The sequence below is a fragment of the Elaeis guineensis genome, chromosome 15 (assembly GCF_000442705.2).
Source record: "Elaeis guineensis isolate ETL-2024a chromosome 15, EG11, whole genome shotgun sequence".
Taxonomy (NCBI): Eukaryota; Viridiplantae; Streptophyta; class Magnoliopsida; order Arecales; family Arecaceae; genus Elaeis; species Elaeis guineensis.
Window position 1 is genome coordinate 67,834,374 of NC_026007.2, and position 20,312 is coordinate 67,854,685.

The following is a 20,312-nucleotide window of genomic DNA, read 5'->3' on the forward strand; positions in this document are numbered from 1 at the left end:
TAAATAATTTTTATTTTAGCATGACTCTTATATAAAAAATTTATTAAAGATTTGTTGCAGGTGGCCGCTAGACATTTAATTCTGCAAATAGATTCTATTTTTTGATTATACTTACTGGATAAATATAACTATTTGTAAATGGTACCCAACTATTTTTGTAACTATTTTATGAAAAAACAACAATGAGATCTTAAATTTTAAGTTGTACCTACTAATAATCAAAAGCAATATAGAGATTTCAAGAAAAATTTCATATGGATGGTAGCATAATCATACTGATGTGAAGCATCTAAATCTACATTTTTCCCTTTCATATATGATTAGGATGATAGTTATCTATTCGTAAACACACTCAAGTATCTTTATGTCAACCATGCCCATTAGCAAATATGCTTATGAGATAAGAAAAGTTGTCAATTGAAGCTAAAACCCTAGCTCTTAATGTATAATGACAATAAAGCTAATGTACAATAATTAGATAAGATTTATAGAGGTAGCATTATAGTGCTACTAATGTAGCACATCTAAACTTTCACTTTTTACTATTACATACAATGAAGGTAGCAGTTATCCATTCATAATTGGCACGTGCTGTCCTTTTATTAGCCTTGATCACTAGCAAATATTTGCATAATTTAATGTTTGTGATGTGAGAGATCAGCGACTGGAACCCTAATTCAAAGTATGGCATAATTCACAAGGGTGGCAACACAATACTAATAATATAGAGCATCTAAACCTCCACTCTATAATTTTTTTAATTTGTAATAGCTACTATAGCATGTGTGTTTGCAAATGATCATTTTAAAAAGAAGGGGAATTTGAAATGTATTAACAATTTGAATAATTCCAATGGATAGAGTCAGAAGGAGAAAAAATTACTTTAGTACATGACAGGTAGTTTAGTTACTATATGTGAATTCTATAGCACTTGCTCTAATACACCATGAGAATAATTTTTGTTGAATAAAATGTTGATTGGAAAAAAAATCAACACTTACATAAATGTACATATTCAACTAGTTCTAATAATTAGAATATAGATACACATATGTAAATTAAATGGTAAAATTTAGTATTACAAATAAATTCTTTACTTTTTGATATATATCAAAAGATTAATTTATAACAAAACAAACTACAACACATGAACATTTTGTTGCCAAATTTATGAATCAATTAAGACTTCCCCTATTCATCATCAAAAAGGCAAAGCTGAAGCTTGCAAATAAATTTGGAAAAAACTGAAAGACAAAAGGATAACATGAAAAGATCTCAAGTAAAATGATCATTTAAAACTTAGGGATATGGTTGCATGTCCATAAAAATGTGCTAAAGTAGAAAGGGAATGAAGTACTAAAGTTAGATAGGCCTTCAACCAAGAGATTGAGAACAATCATAGAGTTTTTCATTATAGAAATGGAATGAAAGTACTGAAGTTAGATAGGCCTTCAACAAAGAGATTGAGAAACAATTAAACAAAACCTATCTTGTCATATAATGCCATGCTTGCATGAACAATGGAGACACTCCCACTTGGTCAAAAGTCATGTCAAGCCTCATGTTTGAATAACTCATGTAAATTAATTGCAAGGATCTTTTAACAGCCAATTGGATTTTCTGGGACATGTATGTAATAGTTAGAAAGCAATGGATTTATCAATATTGTTAAAATATATTAAGGATGACATATAAACAAAGCATATCATTAGCATTAAATTCATGGGTCCTCTCAAAAGTTAGCTTATGATTATATGGAAAACTTTTCCAAACTTTTTGGTGTTTAATAGCTCTAATATGCTAAATCATACTGACATTGTTATCTATCAAGAGAAAAATCAAACAATAGCTTAGCGCAATCATGGTCCCAATAAAACTTATCCAAATCTAAAAGAGTGAGCATGAAAAGTAGAATAACAATTGTTTTTTGAGTTGGGGCCTAGAAACAATGTAACATGCATGAATGTAATCTTTTGCATCCTTATCTGAGACAGTATGTTAACAGACAATTAGTGCTACTATAATATGGATCACATTATCCATGATCTTTTTTGTAGGTTAATTCAGACCATCAGATTGATGGACCTTTTCTGCTGATTCCACTAGCATCAGCCATTCTGGGACCGCCACAAAGTCCATTGGTTATTTGATGCCCAGCGATCAGGTACCAATGACAAGGCAATTGGTCCACAGCTTTGGCTAGAAAACTTTATAATCCTTAGTTTTAAATGTGCTGATTGAAACATCACACCTACCTTCCCGCAGGAGGGAGATTGTCAGGTGCATATCAAGAAATAAAAATTCAAAGCAAAACAGATCTTTGATGTGATTGTAGAATCCACAAGGCTTTTTATTTTATTGGAGGCAGGTAAGAGTTCAAAACAAGCAACCATACATCATCAAGAATGGAAGTGCAAGTTTTCTTGACCTCAAATGACAAGTATAATAAATTGTTTCGATTTTGCTTGTAGTTACAAATATGTTAGTTTATTATTTAGAGTCAAGTAGGCAAGTGTAGGCTATCCAAAATTATTCAACTCTTATATCAGGTACTCATTTTATGGTCCTAAAGAGGTGGTGATGACCATAACTACAAGTTTGGCCAATATCAAGAAAGCAAGGGTAAATCATCATCATCACCATCCAGGCCTTTTTCCATTAAAAATTGAAGCAAAGCATCATCAGTAGAAGCCTATCGCAAGATCTTTGATGTCAATGCAAGATGCTGAGTGGCATGTCAGATATCACAGCAACAATTGGCTTGTGATGACTCTGCCACCATGACCATTAAACCATATATGAAATGGTATTTAACTGGTGAGTGAAAATTGGAAAGAATCCTGAACCAGGAGTTATTCCTACAGGATAACACATAAGAAAGTGCAGATTCCTGGGTGCTGGTTCTGATGTCGACTTTGTTTGCCTCGAAAGTAAAAGTATGATTCTTCCACAACCTCAACAACATATCATGCCCTGTCCTCATACAATAAAGGATTATCACCAGTGCCATCTCATTTATCTCGGTTGGAGACTGATCCCTTCATGAACTAAGGTATCAGTTCATCACAGCTGAGATGAAGGGCTGGAGAAGTCTTGAGAAGGACCAAGATGGATATCTCAGTGGGGATATCCCAAAGATTTAGCCAATATACAGCAACAATGATATCAAAGTACAAGCCTGTATAGTAAAAACAATGTCGTGTCATTTAGGCATGGAATTCAATATTTAGTAACTGAAAAACCCATGCAGAAATAGTAAATCTTCACAGAGATGAAAGCATATACCCACAATGAAAGTAGAAACAGAGGTGGTTGGGACATTAAGAAGTACTGCATTTCCTAATTCCTTTTGTTGATGATTAGTCCTTGATGGTTCCCTGTGACCCACCAGACTCCACCAATAATCCAAAAATAAAAAAATAAAATAATTTCAACCAATGTTAGGAGGGCTCCATAGCTCCCACCCACCCCTCCCTTGCCCATATTCTACCACTGATGTTGGCAATATCACATCAGCGTCAGCATCAACATTTTACATTGAAGATGTCAATGTGCAATTGCTTGGCATGCGTTCACCCCATTGCCATATTCCAAGTAATGTGAGACCCACCTGGGCAAAGATTCAAATGACAAAAGTGCAAGCAAACCCATTAGATGCAGTGTAGGAATTGAACACTTTGAGAAATCAGCAACAGAGGAAAATAAACAAAGGCTTTACTTGGAAAGAGGACACATCTCAATAAGCACTACACCTCTTTGCAGGGCCGATCCTGGGACAGGTCGAATTGGGCGACCGTCCTAGGTCCCAGGCTCTGTATTGATGTTCCAATGGGATGCAAGGATGACTTTCTACAATATTATAATAAAAAAAATAATTAAATAGATTAATGATGAGTTTTACACATTACTTAACGAACATATCTATAGAAAATTATTGCATATAAATTAATTTTTTAATAATAATTAATATTTAAAGTATGTTAATTTTTAATAAAGAAGGTCTCATTTTTTCATTTGGCCACGGGTCTAAAAAATATGAGGACCGGCTCTGCCTCTTTCCTTGGGCATTGAAATATTCAAAGATTCTATTGTTGTCATTAGCAAATAACAGGCTGGGTAGTAAGATCTATATGGGATCTATGTTAAGGAGGAACTTAGCTTCTAATTAGCTTGATGCATCGGAAAGAGAAAAGAATCTTAAACATTAGAACTGGATATTAATATGACAACCAGCAGAGCACATACATGGGATGACATTAGTGGGTGGTAGCCATGCTCCTTCAAGTTCACAGATTAAGGCTCTGCTCAAGAGTTGCCCATAAATAAAGAACCAATTAGAGTTAAATCAAGATGATCAGGTGGCAAAGAGTATGCAATTTAGGAATTTGAATAATCTTTCTTTGAAAAGTTAGATGATGATGCCAATCCTGGAATCTGAATTGTCATTGGGAATGGTTTGGAACCCATCAAGATTCAGAGGCAGAAGATATAAGCAAACTAAATAGTAATTCATCTCAAACATTAACTATTAGCCTGCCATAATATCAGTCTATCAATCGCTATTGAGGCATGCAGAAGTCACATGATCACACGGGTGCGCTAAATGTCTGTGATAGCAAAGTTTTGCTGCTTGCATTATTTCTCCGAGCGGGATGGAGTGGAGTTCATGGCGTGGCAACAGCATCCAACAATTGATATTGCCATTATATGGAAAAAAAAAAAAAAAGAAAAGAAAATTGAACCTCTCATTAGACTAAAATATTAAAACTAAAGAGGTATGCTTCTGTGCAATTCTCTAGTTCAACAATCTCTATTGTTTGCAGATCTAACGATTTGCAAACATCTGAGATATAATGCTATCATGGGCAGGTGCTGAATAACTTTTTCACTGCAGGAACATAAGGAAGCATATACCTTGGAACCATAACAAATGGCTTTCATAAAGTTGTAGTGCATACAAGTGAATGAAAAAGCTACCATATTCTCTACGCAGCCATAAAGAGCTCACTTCAACGATAAACAAGAAGCCCACCATCCATTTTTTTAACATGCTTCCTATCTTCAAAAGAAACCATAAGTGAATACAATGGAGAAAAGAAAAATTATATGGACAACAAAGATAATAAGGTGGCGTATATCCTCAAACAACACGAAGAAGCAAAGTGACAGTTTTAATGAATATGAACAATACTTTTTTTTTAGAATAATTAATAGTGTGGAATGAAGCACTAACACCGTATCCTTGGATGACATGCCATGAAGGAACGCACCTCCATCTCTTGGTCATATCACGTGCCCTGTACGTTGCAACCTTGAAAAGCTACCCTCACGATGGTCTAATTATTAGACAGACGATGTTCACTGGACCAATCCAATGGTCACTCACCACATTAACCTTTTGTATTTAAACAATTTAGAAGGTGTTTGATAGCATGTAATTCTAACAAAATTATATATAATTTTATAATAGATAATTAAATTATATTATTTATTTCATTACTTTCATAGATAATGCTGCATTACATATAATGCAGTATTACCTCAAAAAAAATAATCTGATTATCTAAAGAGAAGTAGTTATGTAATTATATGTAATCTGACAATCCTGCAATCTTGCAACAAGATACTTTCAGGATCAAAATATCCTCATCAAAATAAATCAAAATAAATTATGAGTAGTTCCAGTTGGTGAAAATAGAAAAGAAAACATAATAGTGATGTCACGAAAAATGATTGATCTCAAATTAAGTTTTTTTATAGAAAATAAACAATAATCAATAAAAAAAATGAAGTACTTTGAAAAAATTATCTTATGTTCTATGTAATTTGAATTGTATATCAAACACTGTAATGTAAGATTTTTTGTAATTTTATGACAAATTACTGCACATACCAAACACTGCAATATAGGATTCTCTGTAATTTTATCAAGTAATCATATTCTCTCTGCAATCACATTACCATAACAATATTACCTAATGTACCAAATGCCACCTTAAAATCAACTAAGAGGTGCTTGCTATCCACCGTCTTGTTGATATGATGCAACTGCCTTAGCCAACATACTTACAAATGGAATGATGTCCTCGTATAGAACCTAAATAACTTCTCAAACAAAATTATACAAGATTTATGCCACACTCGTTGGCTCCGGCTACTGGTTGTTGCCCGTATAGCTAGCACGGGATAGTTCGGCGGCACAACAAATGCAACTTATTACCCAAAAGAAAAAAAAAAGAACGATAAGGTGACGAAAACCCGAACACAAGTCAGGCTTAACGCCTGTTTCGTTACCAAGCACAGGAACAGTTCGGTGAAGGGAAAGTCCATTTCAAGCTTTTTCTTTTTTTCTTTTTTTTTTTTTTAAAAAGAGAAGTCCATTTCAAGCGTTACCTTAAGCGTAGTATGGAAGTAAGAATTGTGCAAAGATGTTAACAAGTCCAAAAGAGATTCGATTCATCAATTGTCCTGAATAGCGTTAGGTGTTGGCTGATTGCTCTTTTGGTGGATCTTACCTACAACCGATGTGGTCTGCATTCCGAGTTCGGATACCGCAGAAAGCTATGCATGCATGCAGCACCACCATCCCACGCATCCACCTCGGAAGCAATGTTCTCACTTATTTTATAAATCAAGACTGCTGTATTGGGATGCCAAGTACGTGGATGGTCGCTCAACATGCCACGTAGAAAATTCAATCTGACACTGTATCACAGGCACGTGCATCCTTTTCCGTGCAAAAATTGACAGTTTGACGATGTTTGATGATCCAAATAGTATCACCAACATGATTCATCTTCGATAATCCTTATCCTAAAGCAATATGATCCCCGATAATCTAAATTCATCATGTTTGATATATTATATTCCAATGATTAAAATTTTTAGGTATATATAAATAATTTTTTGATATTTTATAAGAATCCGTGATCATTTATCATATAATACTAAAATTATTTATAATAAATTTTATAAAAATATATTTATTAATTATATTAAATATATTATAATAAATATTAGAGGATTTAATATTCGATCTATTTGTGGACCGAACTTCAATTTTTAAACTTTATTGGCCAAAACTATAACTTTCGATCCATCAGAAATAGGGATTTAATTTTAAGTCCCTCATGAGACGAAACCATCCTCAAAACTATAACTCCCGCTGTGACGGCCTCCCCTCACCGTCCTGCCCGCGACGGCCCTCCCTCCTGACGTCCGAACCCGCTCTTCCCCTCCCCGATGATCGCTCGTGACGGCCCCCCCCCTCCTCGACGACCGTCCGCTCACGATGGCCTTCTCATTTTTCTCAATTTTAATTTCTCAGCAGCGATTTCATAACTCTTTTTTTTTTGGACGAATGGAGGGGGCGACCGGGGGCGGCTGGAGGCAGCACAGGCAGTCGGGGGGCCGGGGTGCGATGCTGTCGGAGGGTGGTGCAGGCGGGCGAGGGGGCGATGCGGGTTGCTAGGGTGGTGCGGTTGCCAGGGGCGGTGCAGGGGCTGGGGGATCGAGGTGCGGTGCCGGAAGTGCGACAGAGGGTGGCGTGCTTGGAGGAGCCAGGGTTGTCGGGGGGAGGGGAGGTCTGTGGCGTGCGGAGGAAGGAGAAGGCAGCGAAAAAATAATAATAATAATAAAATAAAAATAAGTATTAAATAATTATAATAATATTTTATTTATTTATATTTTTAAAATATTTCTAGTGAGTCGCCCGTTTCAAAAAAATATTTTATATATTTTATTTATTTATTTATTTATATTTTTATTTATATTTTTTAAAATTAATAATTTATTAATAAATAATTCTTTCTAAAAATAGTTTTAAAAATAAATTTAATTTTTTTTAAAAAAATAATTTTTAAATAATTATAAATAAAAAATAAAATAAAAAATATTTTAAAATAAATTATTTTTTATAATAAAATAATTAGATTTTAAAATAATAATAAAATATTTTTTAAAAAATAATTTTAAAAAAATGCGAGGGGCACCGGAGAGCAATGACTATGCTTTTAAAATTATTTTTTAAAATTAATATTTTTTATTATAATTTTTGTAATAATTTTGTTTAGTTAATTTGATGAGGAGTTGATGCCACATAGGGGAAGTATAAGTATATCAAGCACTTCAATCCATGACGAGTTTGAGTTTGCTTCCACGACTCTGTGCCAAATACCCATAAGCCCCCCTCCAGTGCCAAAGTCTAAGTATGCTCTTTTGATAATTTTAATAATAAATAAAAATTATTTTTTAAAAATAATATTTTTAAAATTATAATTCAATAATAATAACATAATATTTTTATTAATAAAATTATAATAATTTATTATTGATCAAATAATAATAATTTATTATTAATTATATAATAATATTTTATTATTCATAAAATAATAATAATATGGTACATAGTTAACTAAACATGATACACAGTTAAATGAATAATATACACAGTTAATTAAATATGGTACAGTTAACTATATATAATATTAAATTAACTGTATGTAATGTTAAATTAACTATGTGTGATATTAATTTAATATTTGCAACATTAAATTAGCTATTTACAATGTTAACTTAACAATGTGCAGAATTTATTTAACTGTATACAGTATTAAATTAACTATGTAGTATAGTTCATTTAATTGTATACACTGTTAAATTAACTATGTGTAATATTAAATTAACCATGTGTAGAGTTTATTTAACTGTGTGTAATATTTAATTAATTATATATAGTGTTAAATTAACTGTGTAGGGTTCATTTAACTATGTGTGGTGTTAAATTAACTATGTGTAAGGTTTATTTAACTATATATAGTATTAAATTAACTGTGTGCAGTATTAAATTAACTATGGCATGGTTCATTTAACTGTGTGCAATGTTAAATTAACTATATATAATATTAAATTAATTATGTACCGTGTTTAGTTAACTATGTACCGTGTTTAATTAACTGTATATCGTATTAATTTAAATATGTATCATGTTCAGTTAATTGTATGTAGTGTTAAATTAACTATGTACAGTGTTCATTTAACTGTGTACAGTGTTAATTTAACTATATGCAATGTTAAATTAACTTGTGCAGGATTGTGCAAGGTTCATTTAATTGTATGCAGTGTTAAATTAACTGTATGTAAGATCCATTTAACTGTGTACAATATTTATTTAACTATTTATAGTGTTAATTCAACTATGTGCAGTATTAATTTAACTATATACTATGTTTAGTTAATTGTGTGCAGTATTAAATTAACTGTGTGCAGTGTTAAATTAACTATGTGTGATATTAATTTAACAGTATTAATATTAAATTAACTGTGTACAATGTTAAATTAACTGTGTATAGATTTATTTAACTATATGTAGTATTAAATTAACTATATGCAGTATTAAATTAACTATGTGTAGGTTTATTTAACTGTGTGTAGTGTTAAATTAACTGTGTGTATGTTAAATCAACTGTGTGCAATATTAATTTAACTATATGTAATATTAAATTAACTGTGTACGATATTAATTTTACTGTGTGCAGGATTCATTTAACTGTGTGTAATGTTAAATTAACTATGTGCAGGGTCCATTTAACTATGTACAGTATTAAATTAACTATGTGCAGTATTAAATTAACTGTGTGCAGTGTTCATTTAACTATATACAGTATTAAATTAACTATATGTAGGATTCATTTAACTGTGTACAGTGTTAATTTAACTGTATGTAATATTAATTTAACTGTATGAAATATTAAATTAACGTATGTAATGTTAACTATGTGCATGGTTCATTTAACTGGTGTAATATTAAATTAACAGTGTGTACGGTTTATTTAACTGTGCAGTATCAAATTGATCATGTGTAGTGTTAAATTAACTGTATGCGATATTAATTTAACTATATATAATATTAAATTAATTATGTCTGATATTAATTTAACTGTGTGCAGATTTTTTTTAAGTGTATGCAGTGTTAAATTAACCATGTGCAGGGTTCATTTAACTATGTAAATATTAAATTAATTGTGTGTAGTGTTAAATTAATTGTATGCTATGTTTAGTTAACTGTGTACTATATTTAATTAATTATTTATAATATTAATTTAATTGTGTACCATATTAACTTAACTATGTGCAATGTTAAATTAACTGTGTGCAGAGTTCATTTAACTGTATGCGATATTAATTTAAAATTTTAAAATAAATTTATTAAAATATTTTTTTAATAAATCGAATACAAAAATAGTCATTAATTATTTTTAAAATATCGGGGCCGTTAGGAGGGAGGAGGGGGGAGTCTGTGTGGTGTGTGGGGAAAAGAGAAGAAAGGAAAACAATAATAAAATTAAAAATAAGTATTAAACAATAGTAATAATATTTTATTTATTTATTTATTTATTTATAATTTTAAAATATTTTTAGTAAGTCATCCTTTCAAAAACTATTTTATATATTTTATTTTTATTTATTTATATTATTTGTTTATATTTTTAAAATTAATAATTTATTAATAAATAATTCTTTCTAAAAATAGTTTTAAAATTTTTTTCTAAAAATAATTTTTAAAATAACCAAAAAAATAAAATGATAAAATAAAATATTTAAAAATATTTAAAAATAAATTATTTTTTATAATAAAAATAATTAAGTTTTTAAAATAATAATAAAATATTATTTTTAAAAAAATAATTTTGAAAAATATGCAGGGGTACTGGGCAGCGGTGGCCTATGCTTTTAAAATTATTTTTTAATTAATATTTTTGATTATAATTTTTATAGTAATTTTTATTTAGTCAATTTGGTGAGGAGTTGATACCACATAAGAGAGGCATAAGTATACTTGGCACCTCAGTCCATGATGAGTTTGAATCTGCTCCCACAGCTCTATACCGAATACCCACAACTCCCGTCTACTGCCAAAGTTTGAGTCTGTTCCCTCAATAATTTTAATAATAAATAAAAATTATTTTTTAAAAAATTAATTTTTTAAAATTAATAATAAATTATTTTTTAAAAATAATAAAATAATATTTTTAAAATTATAGTTCAATAAAAATAAAAATTAATTGTGTGTAATATTAAATTAACTGTATGTAGGGTTCATTTAACTGTGTGCAGTGTTAAATTAACTATATGCAGTACTAAATTAACTGTGTATAGGGTTCATTTAACTATGTGCATTATTAAATTAACTGTATGCAGGGTTCATTTAATTGTGTGCAGGATTCATTTAACTGTGTGCAATATTAAATTAACTATATGTAGTATTAAATTAACTATGTGTAGTGTCAATTAACTGTGTATAGTGTTCATTTAACTGTGTGCAGTATTAAATTAACTGTATATAGTGTCAAATTAACTGTGTGCAGGGTTCATTTAACTGTATGCAGTGTTAAATTAACTATGTGCAGAGTTCATTTAATTATATGCAGTATTAAATTAACTATATACAGTGTTAATTTAATTATATACTATATTTAATTAACTGTGTATCGTATTAATTTAACTATGTATAGTATTCATTTAATTGTGTACCGTATTTAGTTAATTATATACCGTGTTAATTTAACTGTATATCATGTTTAGTTAATTATATACCATGTTAATTTAACTATGTACAGTGTTCATTTACTATATGTCATGTTAATTAAACTGTGAATCATAGTTAGTTAACTATGTACTATATTAATTTAACGATCGTTCTATTTGATGAACAAATCATCATAAAGAATAATTTAAATTTTATAATATTTTATTTTTTACAAATTAGTTATAAAATCGATCGCTAAATCAATCACTAAAATTGATCACAAAATCGATTGTTAAATTTATTAAAATATATTTTTTAAAAATAATTACTAATTTTGTTAAAATATTTTTTTATTAATAAAATGGATTGCAAAATCGATAGCTAATTATTTTTAAATTTTTTAATTAAAAAATTGATCATAAAATCAGTCATAATTTATTTTTTAAAATATTTTAATTTTTAAAATCTATTACAAAATCGATCAAATTTTTATTTTATATTTTTCTTATATTTTATATTATTTTTATATTATATTATTTTTATTTTTTATATATTTTATTTTTTATTATTTAAAATAATTTTTTATTATTTTATATTATATATATTTTTATTATTTTATTATGTTAATTTTATTTTTTATATATTTTATTTTTTATTATATTATTTTTTATTATTTAAAATAAAATTTCATGCGGTCCATGGAGCGAGGTGTGGACCGAAGGGCGTTTTCGGCTCGTTTCTCATGGCTTATGGTCCTCTCTGTGGACCGACGAAGGCCGACGTGGTGACAACGGGGAGCACAACGAGGGGAGGCCATCATGGACAGTCATCGGGGAGGAGGGGGGCTATCGCATTGCGGGCCGATGAAGAAAGGCCATCGTAGGTGGTCACCAGAAAAGGGAGGGGGGCCATCACGAGCAGTCACTACAAAGGGGAGGGGGGACGTCGCAGGGGGGGGAGGGGTTTTGGGTGTCGGGGGGGCCGTTGCATCGTGGGCCGGTGAGGGGAGGCCGTTGCGGGCGGTTGCCGAGAGGGAAAGATGGAGTTTGGGATTTGAAAGGGTATTTTGAATATTATTTTAAATTATCTCGCATCAAAATTGTTGGGTTACGGTAACTAGGGATCGGGAGTTACAGTTTTGATCAACGGAGAGTTTTTGTTATAGCGACATTAATTGAGGGATCGATAATTAAATATCCATAAATATTAATATATTTATTAATATATTAATTATTAATATATTTCATAAAATATATTTATTAGTCTTATATATTATTAATTTTTTAAGATATAATATTTATTATTATAGAATTAATATTTTTATTTATACTTATAGTATATTATTTTTCAATATTAGCATTTATTTTGATTAAAAAAATAAGATAAATAAAAATAATATATTAAATAATTTTATTGTATAAATATATAGTATAATAATATATTTTGTTATAATTTAGAATTATTATAGAATAATAATATAATAATATGATTAATAATATATTACATATATAATATATAGAATATTAGTATAATATAATATAATTTATTGATAAATATATTAATATATCAATATTTTTTATTGAATCTAAGATAATTTTTATTCTCAAATTTTAACACAAAATTATTATTTTAAAATAATATATCTGATCTCAAATATAGAGATTCCATCGCTAAGATGATGGTATAAGAAGTGAAAAAGATTTGGGATTCAGAGTTATTGTGGTCCAACCAAATGCCATTTTTGACATTGAAATGATTATTTTACATCAACTGCCTACTGTACGATCCAGCTTCATGCATCAAAATGCACCCCAGCGTGTAACGGTATGTCTGGTGTGGGGTATAATTTCCCAAATTGTTTAAAGAAGGGAAAGGTAGCCAGCCACCTGTTACCATATCAAGTTATGAACAGCTGTCGTCTTTTCAATTCTGGGAGCTGTTTGTCGGCGAGCGCCGATCTACGACTCCAGGCCCAGTGCTTTCAGAAAAATCCCTAAAAATAAAAGTCTGTGAGAAGAATAACCATAGCTTTATTTTTCTCTTAAAATCCACCTATTCCTTTGGCTTTTGAGATCTTGTCTCAAAACCTTTTGAAAAAAGAGTTCTCGATTCGAAAGAATCCCAAGCATAGCCTTCCCCCAAAACTGAGTTGAGAATCTTGTTTCAGAATTCCATGAAAAAAAAAATGTCTCCTATTCTCCTTCTTCCTAATAGTGAAATAGTTTATTTCTACTGATTTTTTTCCCAGCTTTTCTCTCCAGAATCCCTTTTTTGTTCTATATTTTTTTTAAAAAGAATCCGTTCTTTTAACAGGCCCTTCAAAGAGGCATTTGTATGGCAGTTCCGGAGGAAACAGTGATTCTGATCACAGGATGCTCTGAGGGCGGTATTGGCTATGCGCTTGCCCGGGCCTTTGCTGCAGAGGGATGCCTTGTTGTTGCGACGAGCCGGTCTCTGAGCTCCATGAAAAGCCTCGAGAATGATTCCAGGTTCTTCCTCCAAGAGATCGATGTTCTTTCGGAGGAAAGCATTCGGAGAGCTTTGACAAACACATTGGAGAAGTTTGGCCGGATTGATGTTCTTATAAACAATGCCGGGGTTCACTTGGTTGCGCCACTCGTCGAGGTTCCGATGTCTTCTTTCGAGCATGTCTTCAGCACCAATGTCTATGGTAATCATCTCTTCCTATCCGGTGCAAAATTGAAAGTTTATGTTTTTGGCTTTTCCTGGCCATCAGTAACTATTTCTTATCTTGATATGTACTGAATTGGTGAGGGTTTTTTAGTTTGTTGTTGCTGTTCTTCTTTAGTTTTGGTTATTGTGACATGTACGATTTGTGGTTGCCATGTGTTGATTTGGTGTGTATGTTATTTCTATGATTAATTGCACTGACGCTGTTGAATTGAAATGTTTTTGATTTTGAGAAGTATTATTTGTGAATGAATATTTGCCATTATGGAGTGATTTTCTTTCGACTAGAGATCTGCTTGTCAATCAATTTCTGTTTGTGTCTTCAATGTTGCTTTGTGATATTGATGACTCTTCCCCACCTGCTCCCCACTCCCCCACCCCCCGCCCCCCCACAACGATAATTAAGATCTGGAAACATTTCAAACATTGCCTCCAAGTTAAAGGGCAATGGGAAAGTGGGGATTGGTGCTTCAAATAATCATTTCTTACAAACTTGAATGGTTTCTCTTCTGTTTCTATAAAATCAGTTTGTTTCAAATAGGCTCCTATATGGCACTATCGGAGAAACCAGTGGTACTTCTGATCACTGGCAGCTCTGAGGGCCAGTTATGAGCCATACCATCACCAGTTGTTTGCTTCAGAGGGATGCCTTGTGATCACCGCAAATTGATCTCCGAACTCCATGTAAATCCTGGAGAATAATTCCATCTTCTTACTTCAGGAGCTTAATGCTCTTTTGGAGGAGAGCATTTCAAGAGCTCTGGCAAACATGTTACATCATTTTGTTGGGACACGTGTGTTTGTGTCAACTTGGTGGAACCTTTTGTGTTTCTTTCTCCAGCACCCAACATGGATAAAGGGCTTGTGGTACTAATTTCATTGGGGTTCTTGTATTTGTGAACAGTTTAATGGTTCCCACGAGTTAATTGGTTCATCTGCCAATTCTTTGATTAGTTTTGTTGAAGTTGGTTATTGAGATTGCCTTGAATTTAAAAGTTATAATTTGCTAGTGATTGTTGTTTGAACTGGATTCATTTGGAGTCGAGAATCAGTGCTTAGCATGGTGCCTATGCATTTATGGAGTGTTGTCTGTAACATTGTGAATTTAGTTGCACAAGGATCTCATTTTCCACTATTTAAGGTGGTATGTTTCTATTCGTGGATCATGTACCATGAAACAGTCATTTGAATTTATTTCATAACTTCAGTTCCATGCCCATTTATATTTTCATTGAAAGTGAAATATAGAAGTTGAATCTACAATTTTGGAGATTGTGTTTTAAGAATTCTGTAACAGAAGTCCAACATGGAGACAAAGTCATTCGAATATTGTTGGGATTTTTTAAAAAAAAATCAGGTGAACTAGGGATAGATAGAAGGGATATTTGAGGGTACTTTTTGTTTGGCATAAGTTCTATTGAGAAAAGTTAACAAAGCTTGATGGGCTAGAGGCAAAGTCAGACAGAGTGCTAGAAAGGTCTTTGTGAATTGTATTCTTCATAGGATGTTGTCTTCATTGATGAATGTTTTCTTGTGGTAAGCTTTACTATGGGAGACAGGTTTTTATAGCTTTAATATTTCTCCATAGTCCACAGTTCAATCTCTTGGGATCTTCAGATCATCACGGACTTAACCTAGTTGGAGGTGAAGCATCTGTAAGTCTACTTTCATGGTAACTTTTCTCTAAGCATACTCTTATAATTGCTTCATCTTTTACTATATTGCAATGGATTTGTAGGGAATAGAATTATGATAATTGCTATCAGAGCCTCAGGTTTAATGGTGAAAAAGACTATAAGCAACTTATTTAGGGGACCTTAGTGCCAAGCCTGTTCAGCTTTATGGTAGCAAAACATGAACAATATTAACAAAGACTTATGCAAGATGCAACACATGGTCAAATAAACAAGTATGCAAGATGATGAGGAGCAGATTGAATATGGCACAGAGCACTATCTGACCTTTATTCATATATACGATGTTTATTTATTGGGATTTGACACCTGATTATGGTTATAATCTGATTATGTTAATCACGTCATAAGTATTGTTTTTTATCCTTTTGTACATGAGTGTGCAAATTAATATGGACCATTTGTATATGTTCGACAAGGATAGCAATAAGTTTCTAGTACACTAGCTGAGGTAGAGGACAAAGCTATGGAGGATTTTTTTTTTTTTTTTGCTAGCATATTGTCCTTTTTTCTTAAGAAAACCTGCTTATGTTGCTGTATGGAAAGGACACCATTGATTTAGGGCCACAACAGACATTTTTCTTTCGTAGATATGAAAGGAGCTCAGGAGTTAAGAACTTAATGATGAAGTGGATGCAGTGAGGGACATTATAAAAAGACCAAATGCACAGTCCCCTCCCCATTCATTTGGGAATGGTATGAGCTGAACTAGTCTACTCAATAACATTTTATGATTTTTGGGCTTGAACTGAGCCATGAGCATCGTGAGTTTGGATTTGCAAAAGTTTGCATTCAAAGAAGTTATAGCCAAATGAAGTTTAATGATGAAGGAGAAACATAAGTTGGACTTATGTGTTTCCATTATGGTTATGATAATCTTACGTTGATATTTTATTCTTAGAATTATCCATTGGTTGAGCAAGCTATATGATAAATTTAATGTTTGATGTGTTTTCCTTTTTCTTTATCTCAATGAATCAGGTGGTCTCCCTCCCTTTTACTCAAAAGATAGTTTGATGTTTATTTTTTTTTGCATATTTTAAGCAAAAAATAACAAGTTCTTTGCAAAATTTGGAAGTGCCAAATAACATATCTTGGGCCTGTAGAAATGATCTAGAAGTAGAAGGTTAAGAAGTTCTAATAAGATTAAGCAGTTGTTTTATGGAGTTCTATTTTTCTCAAAATGACCAAAGCTAGGTGTCGCTAATGAAGTAGTTTGAGCAATGTTGTCACATCTACCTTGCTAAGGATCTTGGTTATTCACCATGTTTCGGATGGAGTAAATTACTGGCTTTTAGCACTTGCTAATTACCATTGATGCAATGTAGTTTGAGCATGAGGCTTAGGTGCCAAGTTTCCTAATACCCCTGGTGTTCAACATGACAATTTCCAATATAACAGACAATCATATATGGTTGGAAATCATATTACTAATGAAGATCCATCGACTTTGCCACTTTGAATATTTGATAATTGAAAATCTGATGCTCGTGTTAGTAATTCATTTAGTAGAGAACTCCATAAACCTATGATATGAGTCTGCACTTTGGGCATCTGTATACCTGTTCTTAGAGTGCCAAAAAATGTTATTCTATGTTATGTTGAGGGCAAATATTGACAATTATTGATAAGGGTTCTGGTAACACTGTCTTCTTTCAGACTGCTGGTCTGTATGATGAAAAATACCTCATACCTTTGACCTTGGGCATTCACAAAAACCTTTATGCTATTACTAAATTGCTTTTGCTATCTACTATCGGCATGTTCCTAACATGTAATTGTTTTGTTTATCTAAGCAATTTAGGGGTGTTTGGCTGAACCAAATTACTAGTCTTGATTTCTTTCTCAAGTAAAACAGCTTAATTTCTTTTCTGTATCGGTTATTCTATTTGATTTGCCATGGCATTATACAGTGAGAATGATGACTTGCAGAAGGGCTGGATAATCATTCCTAGCTGATTGTTGGCATGATCTTCTCTATTCATTTTATTGTTTTGCTTACAGGTCCGATGAGGTTAATTCAAGCTGTAGTTCCCCACATGGTAACGAGGAGAAAGGGTAAGATAGTAAATGTGGGAAGTGTTGCTGCCCTGGCTCCTGGACCATGGGCAGGTGTTTATACGGCATCAAAAGCAGCTCTTCATGCGTTAACTGATACTTTGAGGTCTATATGAGTACACTTTTTTAAACTTTTCTTACCCATGTAATTCCAGAAAGCTTATCCCACATTTAATGCTTTCTAGTTGCCATATTTTTTTTCTACTTTGCCCAGTCATTGGTTCTTATCTTACTGGATGATGGTTTGAATGTGGAATGGGCTTGCCAACAATAGAGTTGATAAGAATGATTGCTGAAAGAGTTTGGCAAATATGTCATGCTATATTAACCCTAACCTACTGGTACAATCAATTGCTTTATTACCTTATGCACAATTAATAAACACATTTTAATCAAAAATTATGCCATCCTAAATTTTCCTTTCGATCTAGAGATTCAAATGCATTCTAAGTGATACCAACCAAGATAAAATATGATTCCATTAGAGCAGAATAGCTGTTTTGGCTTGTTGTTAAATCTAGTATGTACATAGCAGGAATTTCATGTGGAAATCAGTAAAAAAAAAAAAAAGGGTTTTTTGTTATTTATAGAAATATGATGCCAAGTGTTCTATAGTTGGGTGAAGTCACAGAAGAACTGGCTGCGTTTGGTTCCTTTGTCATGGACTTCTATTTTTGGGTCATCAGACATTAGACTATCTGTCAGACAAGCTTTTTGTTGTCTTATCACCTGAATATTCCTGCCTGTTGTGTTTGAAATGATTTAGATCATGGGTAATTATGTTATAAATTTCTAATTCCACATCAAAGTTAGGCTCATTGCATCAACTTTATTTGTTTTCCATTGAAGGGTTAAATTTTAAAACCCAGCAGATGTGTGTGATTGCACTTCTTTTATATCCGAATATTCCCTGTTTCATTTTTGTTTTCTTTTTCTTTTTCCTTAATGTCAGATGAGATATCTTTTTGCATTGGTATTGGTTACTTGCTTATATGTTATATATCAACAAATTATTGTCCCGGCTAACATGACCAATATGTTTCAAGATATTGGCTAGTGGCCTATTACTGTATAAATATATCAGCAAGGATTATTTAATCAGTTCCTTGCATCTTGCGAAGTTTTTTGGTTAACAAATATTAAGATCATTGCGGTAAATTAAGGTGTCACTTTTTTGCTCAAAAAATGTTAGTCTCACTTTTACCATATTAGCCAATATTTTGATGTCTTGATATTGGCTTATCTCAGACAATCAAAATTTCTTAGCTTCCATCTTGGCCAAGATTAACCAGAATTTCTGTTCAATACATAGCGAGATATCGAAGATTAAATGCCTTTTTCTTGCTCGTAAACTTCTTCTGTAATCTAGTTCATGATAATTATTTGCATAGACCACTTTGTACTTGCCTGCTGCTTAGTTCTGTAAGTTTCAAAAATTCCATCAGCGTATCATATGCTGTAATATATCCTTTCAGATTGGAACTCCGAACTTTTGGCATCAGTGTCATAAACGTAGTTCCTGGTGCTATCAGATCAAATTTGGGAAATTCTTCAACAGCTACCTACAGCCGGATGCCCGAATGGAAGTTGTACAAACCATTTGAGGCTGCAATCCGAGCAAGGACGGATATCTCTCAGGGCCCCAGGTCTACACCAGCAGAAGAGCTTGCAAAAAAGACTGTTGCATTGGTACTCAAGAAGAACTCTCCAGCATGGTTTTCTTATGGGGGTTTCTCTACAATTTTGGCAATTCTCTACTACCTCCCACTATCTATTAGAGACTACTTCTATAGGAAGGTTGGGAAATGTTAAATGGGATATTTGCTTCTCTATAGCCCAATGGACTGAAAACTTAAAATGGTAATGTAGGTTGACATGTAAATGGTCTTGTAGCAGCATCTCCATGCGGAATATAAGAGTACTGTAATGTTGTGGATCATACTATAGCCAAAAGAATGTGTTATTTATATATTAATGATTAGTGTACTCAAATACTTATGCTTCTCTTTTATTGCTTTGTTTGGTCAACTACTATTCTCTTTGTTTTTCAGCTCGTGCTCAGGAGGGAGTGCTGGCTGCCAAACTCTAGTCCCATTGGCATTTGATCAACTGCTTTTCATAGGCCAAAAATCTGATCTTTTTAGTGTTCTCCTTGTGGCTAAGAAACAAACTGAGTTCTTCTGCATTGGATAATGTATGCCATTATGTGCAAACATATTAGCAAAGTAGGCATTGAATTTGATTCTACAAATCAGCATACCACCTTGTGCTACAGTATGAGGTCATTCTACTTCCAGCGAAAAAAATGTCATTTGGAATGGTTCCATAGCTGAATGTATTTG

At 32.1% G+C, this 20,312-nt stretch overlaps 1 protein-coding gene across 3 annotated transcripts; it reads left to right on the forward strand.

Annotated features, from left to right (window-relative positions):
* Nucleotides 1-13,383: 13,383 nt before the first annotated feature.
* Nucleotides 13,384-19,945, forward strand: LOC105058384 (short-chain dehydrogenase RED1). 3 transcript variants are annotated; one of them, XM_010941304.4, is made up of 4 exons: nt 13,384-13,532; nt 13,841-14,198; nt 17,917-18,076; nt 19,446-19,945. In XM_010941304.4, exons 2-4 carry the CDS (start codon nt 13,862-13,864, stop codon nt 19,780-19,782), a joined length of 834 nt encoding a protein of 277 aa, XP_010939606.1. In that variant the 5' UTR covers nt 13,384-13,532; nt 13,841-13,861; the 3' UTR covers nt 19,783-19,945. The 3 variants fall into 3 exon arrangements, with proteins under 3 accessions (XP_010939606.1, XP_073105342.1, XP_073105341.1); XM_073249241.1 differs by lacking the exon at nt 13,384-13,532 and adding an exon at nt 13,539-13,714; XM_073249240.1 differs by lacking the exon at nt 13,384-13,532 and adding an exon at nt 13,539-13,675.
* Nucleotides 19,946-20,312: the final 367 nt, after the last annotated feature.

Coding starts and splice junctions, on each gene's coding strand:
- LOC105058384 (XM_010941304.4), top strand. CDS start 13,862: ATGGCAGTTCCGGAGGAAACAGTGATTCTGATCACAGGATGCTCTGAG. Junction 14,199..17,916: donor CTTCAGCACCAATGTCTATG/GTAATCATCTCT, acceptor TTTTGCTTACAG/GTCCGATGAGGTTAATTCAA. Junction 18,077..19,445: donor GCGTTAACTGATACTTTGAG/GTCTATATGAGT, acceptor ATATCCTTTCAG/ATTGGAACTCCGAACTTTTG.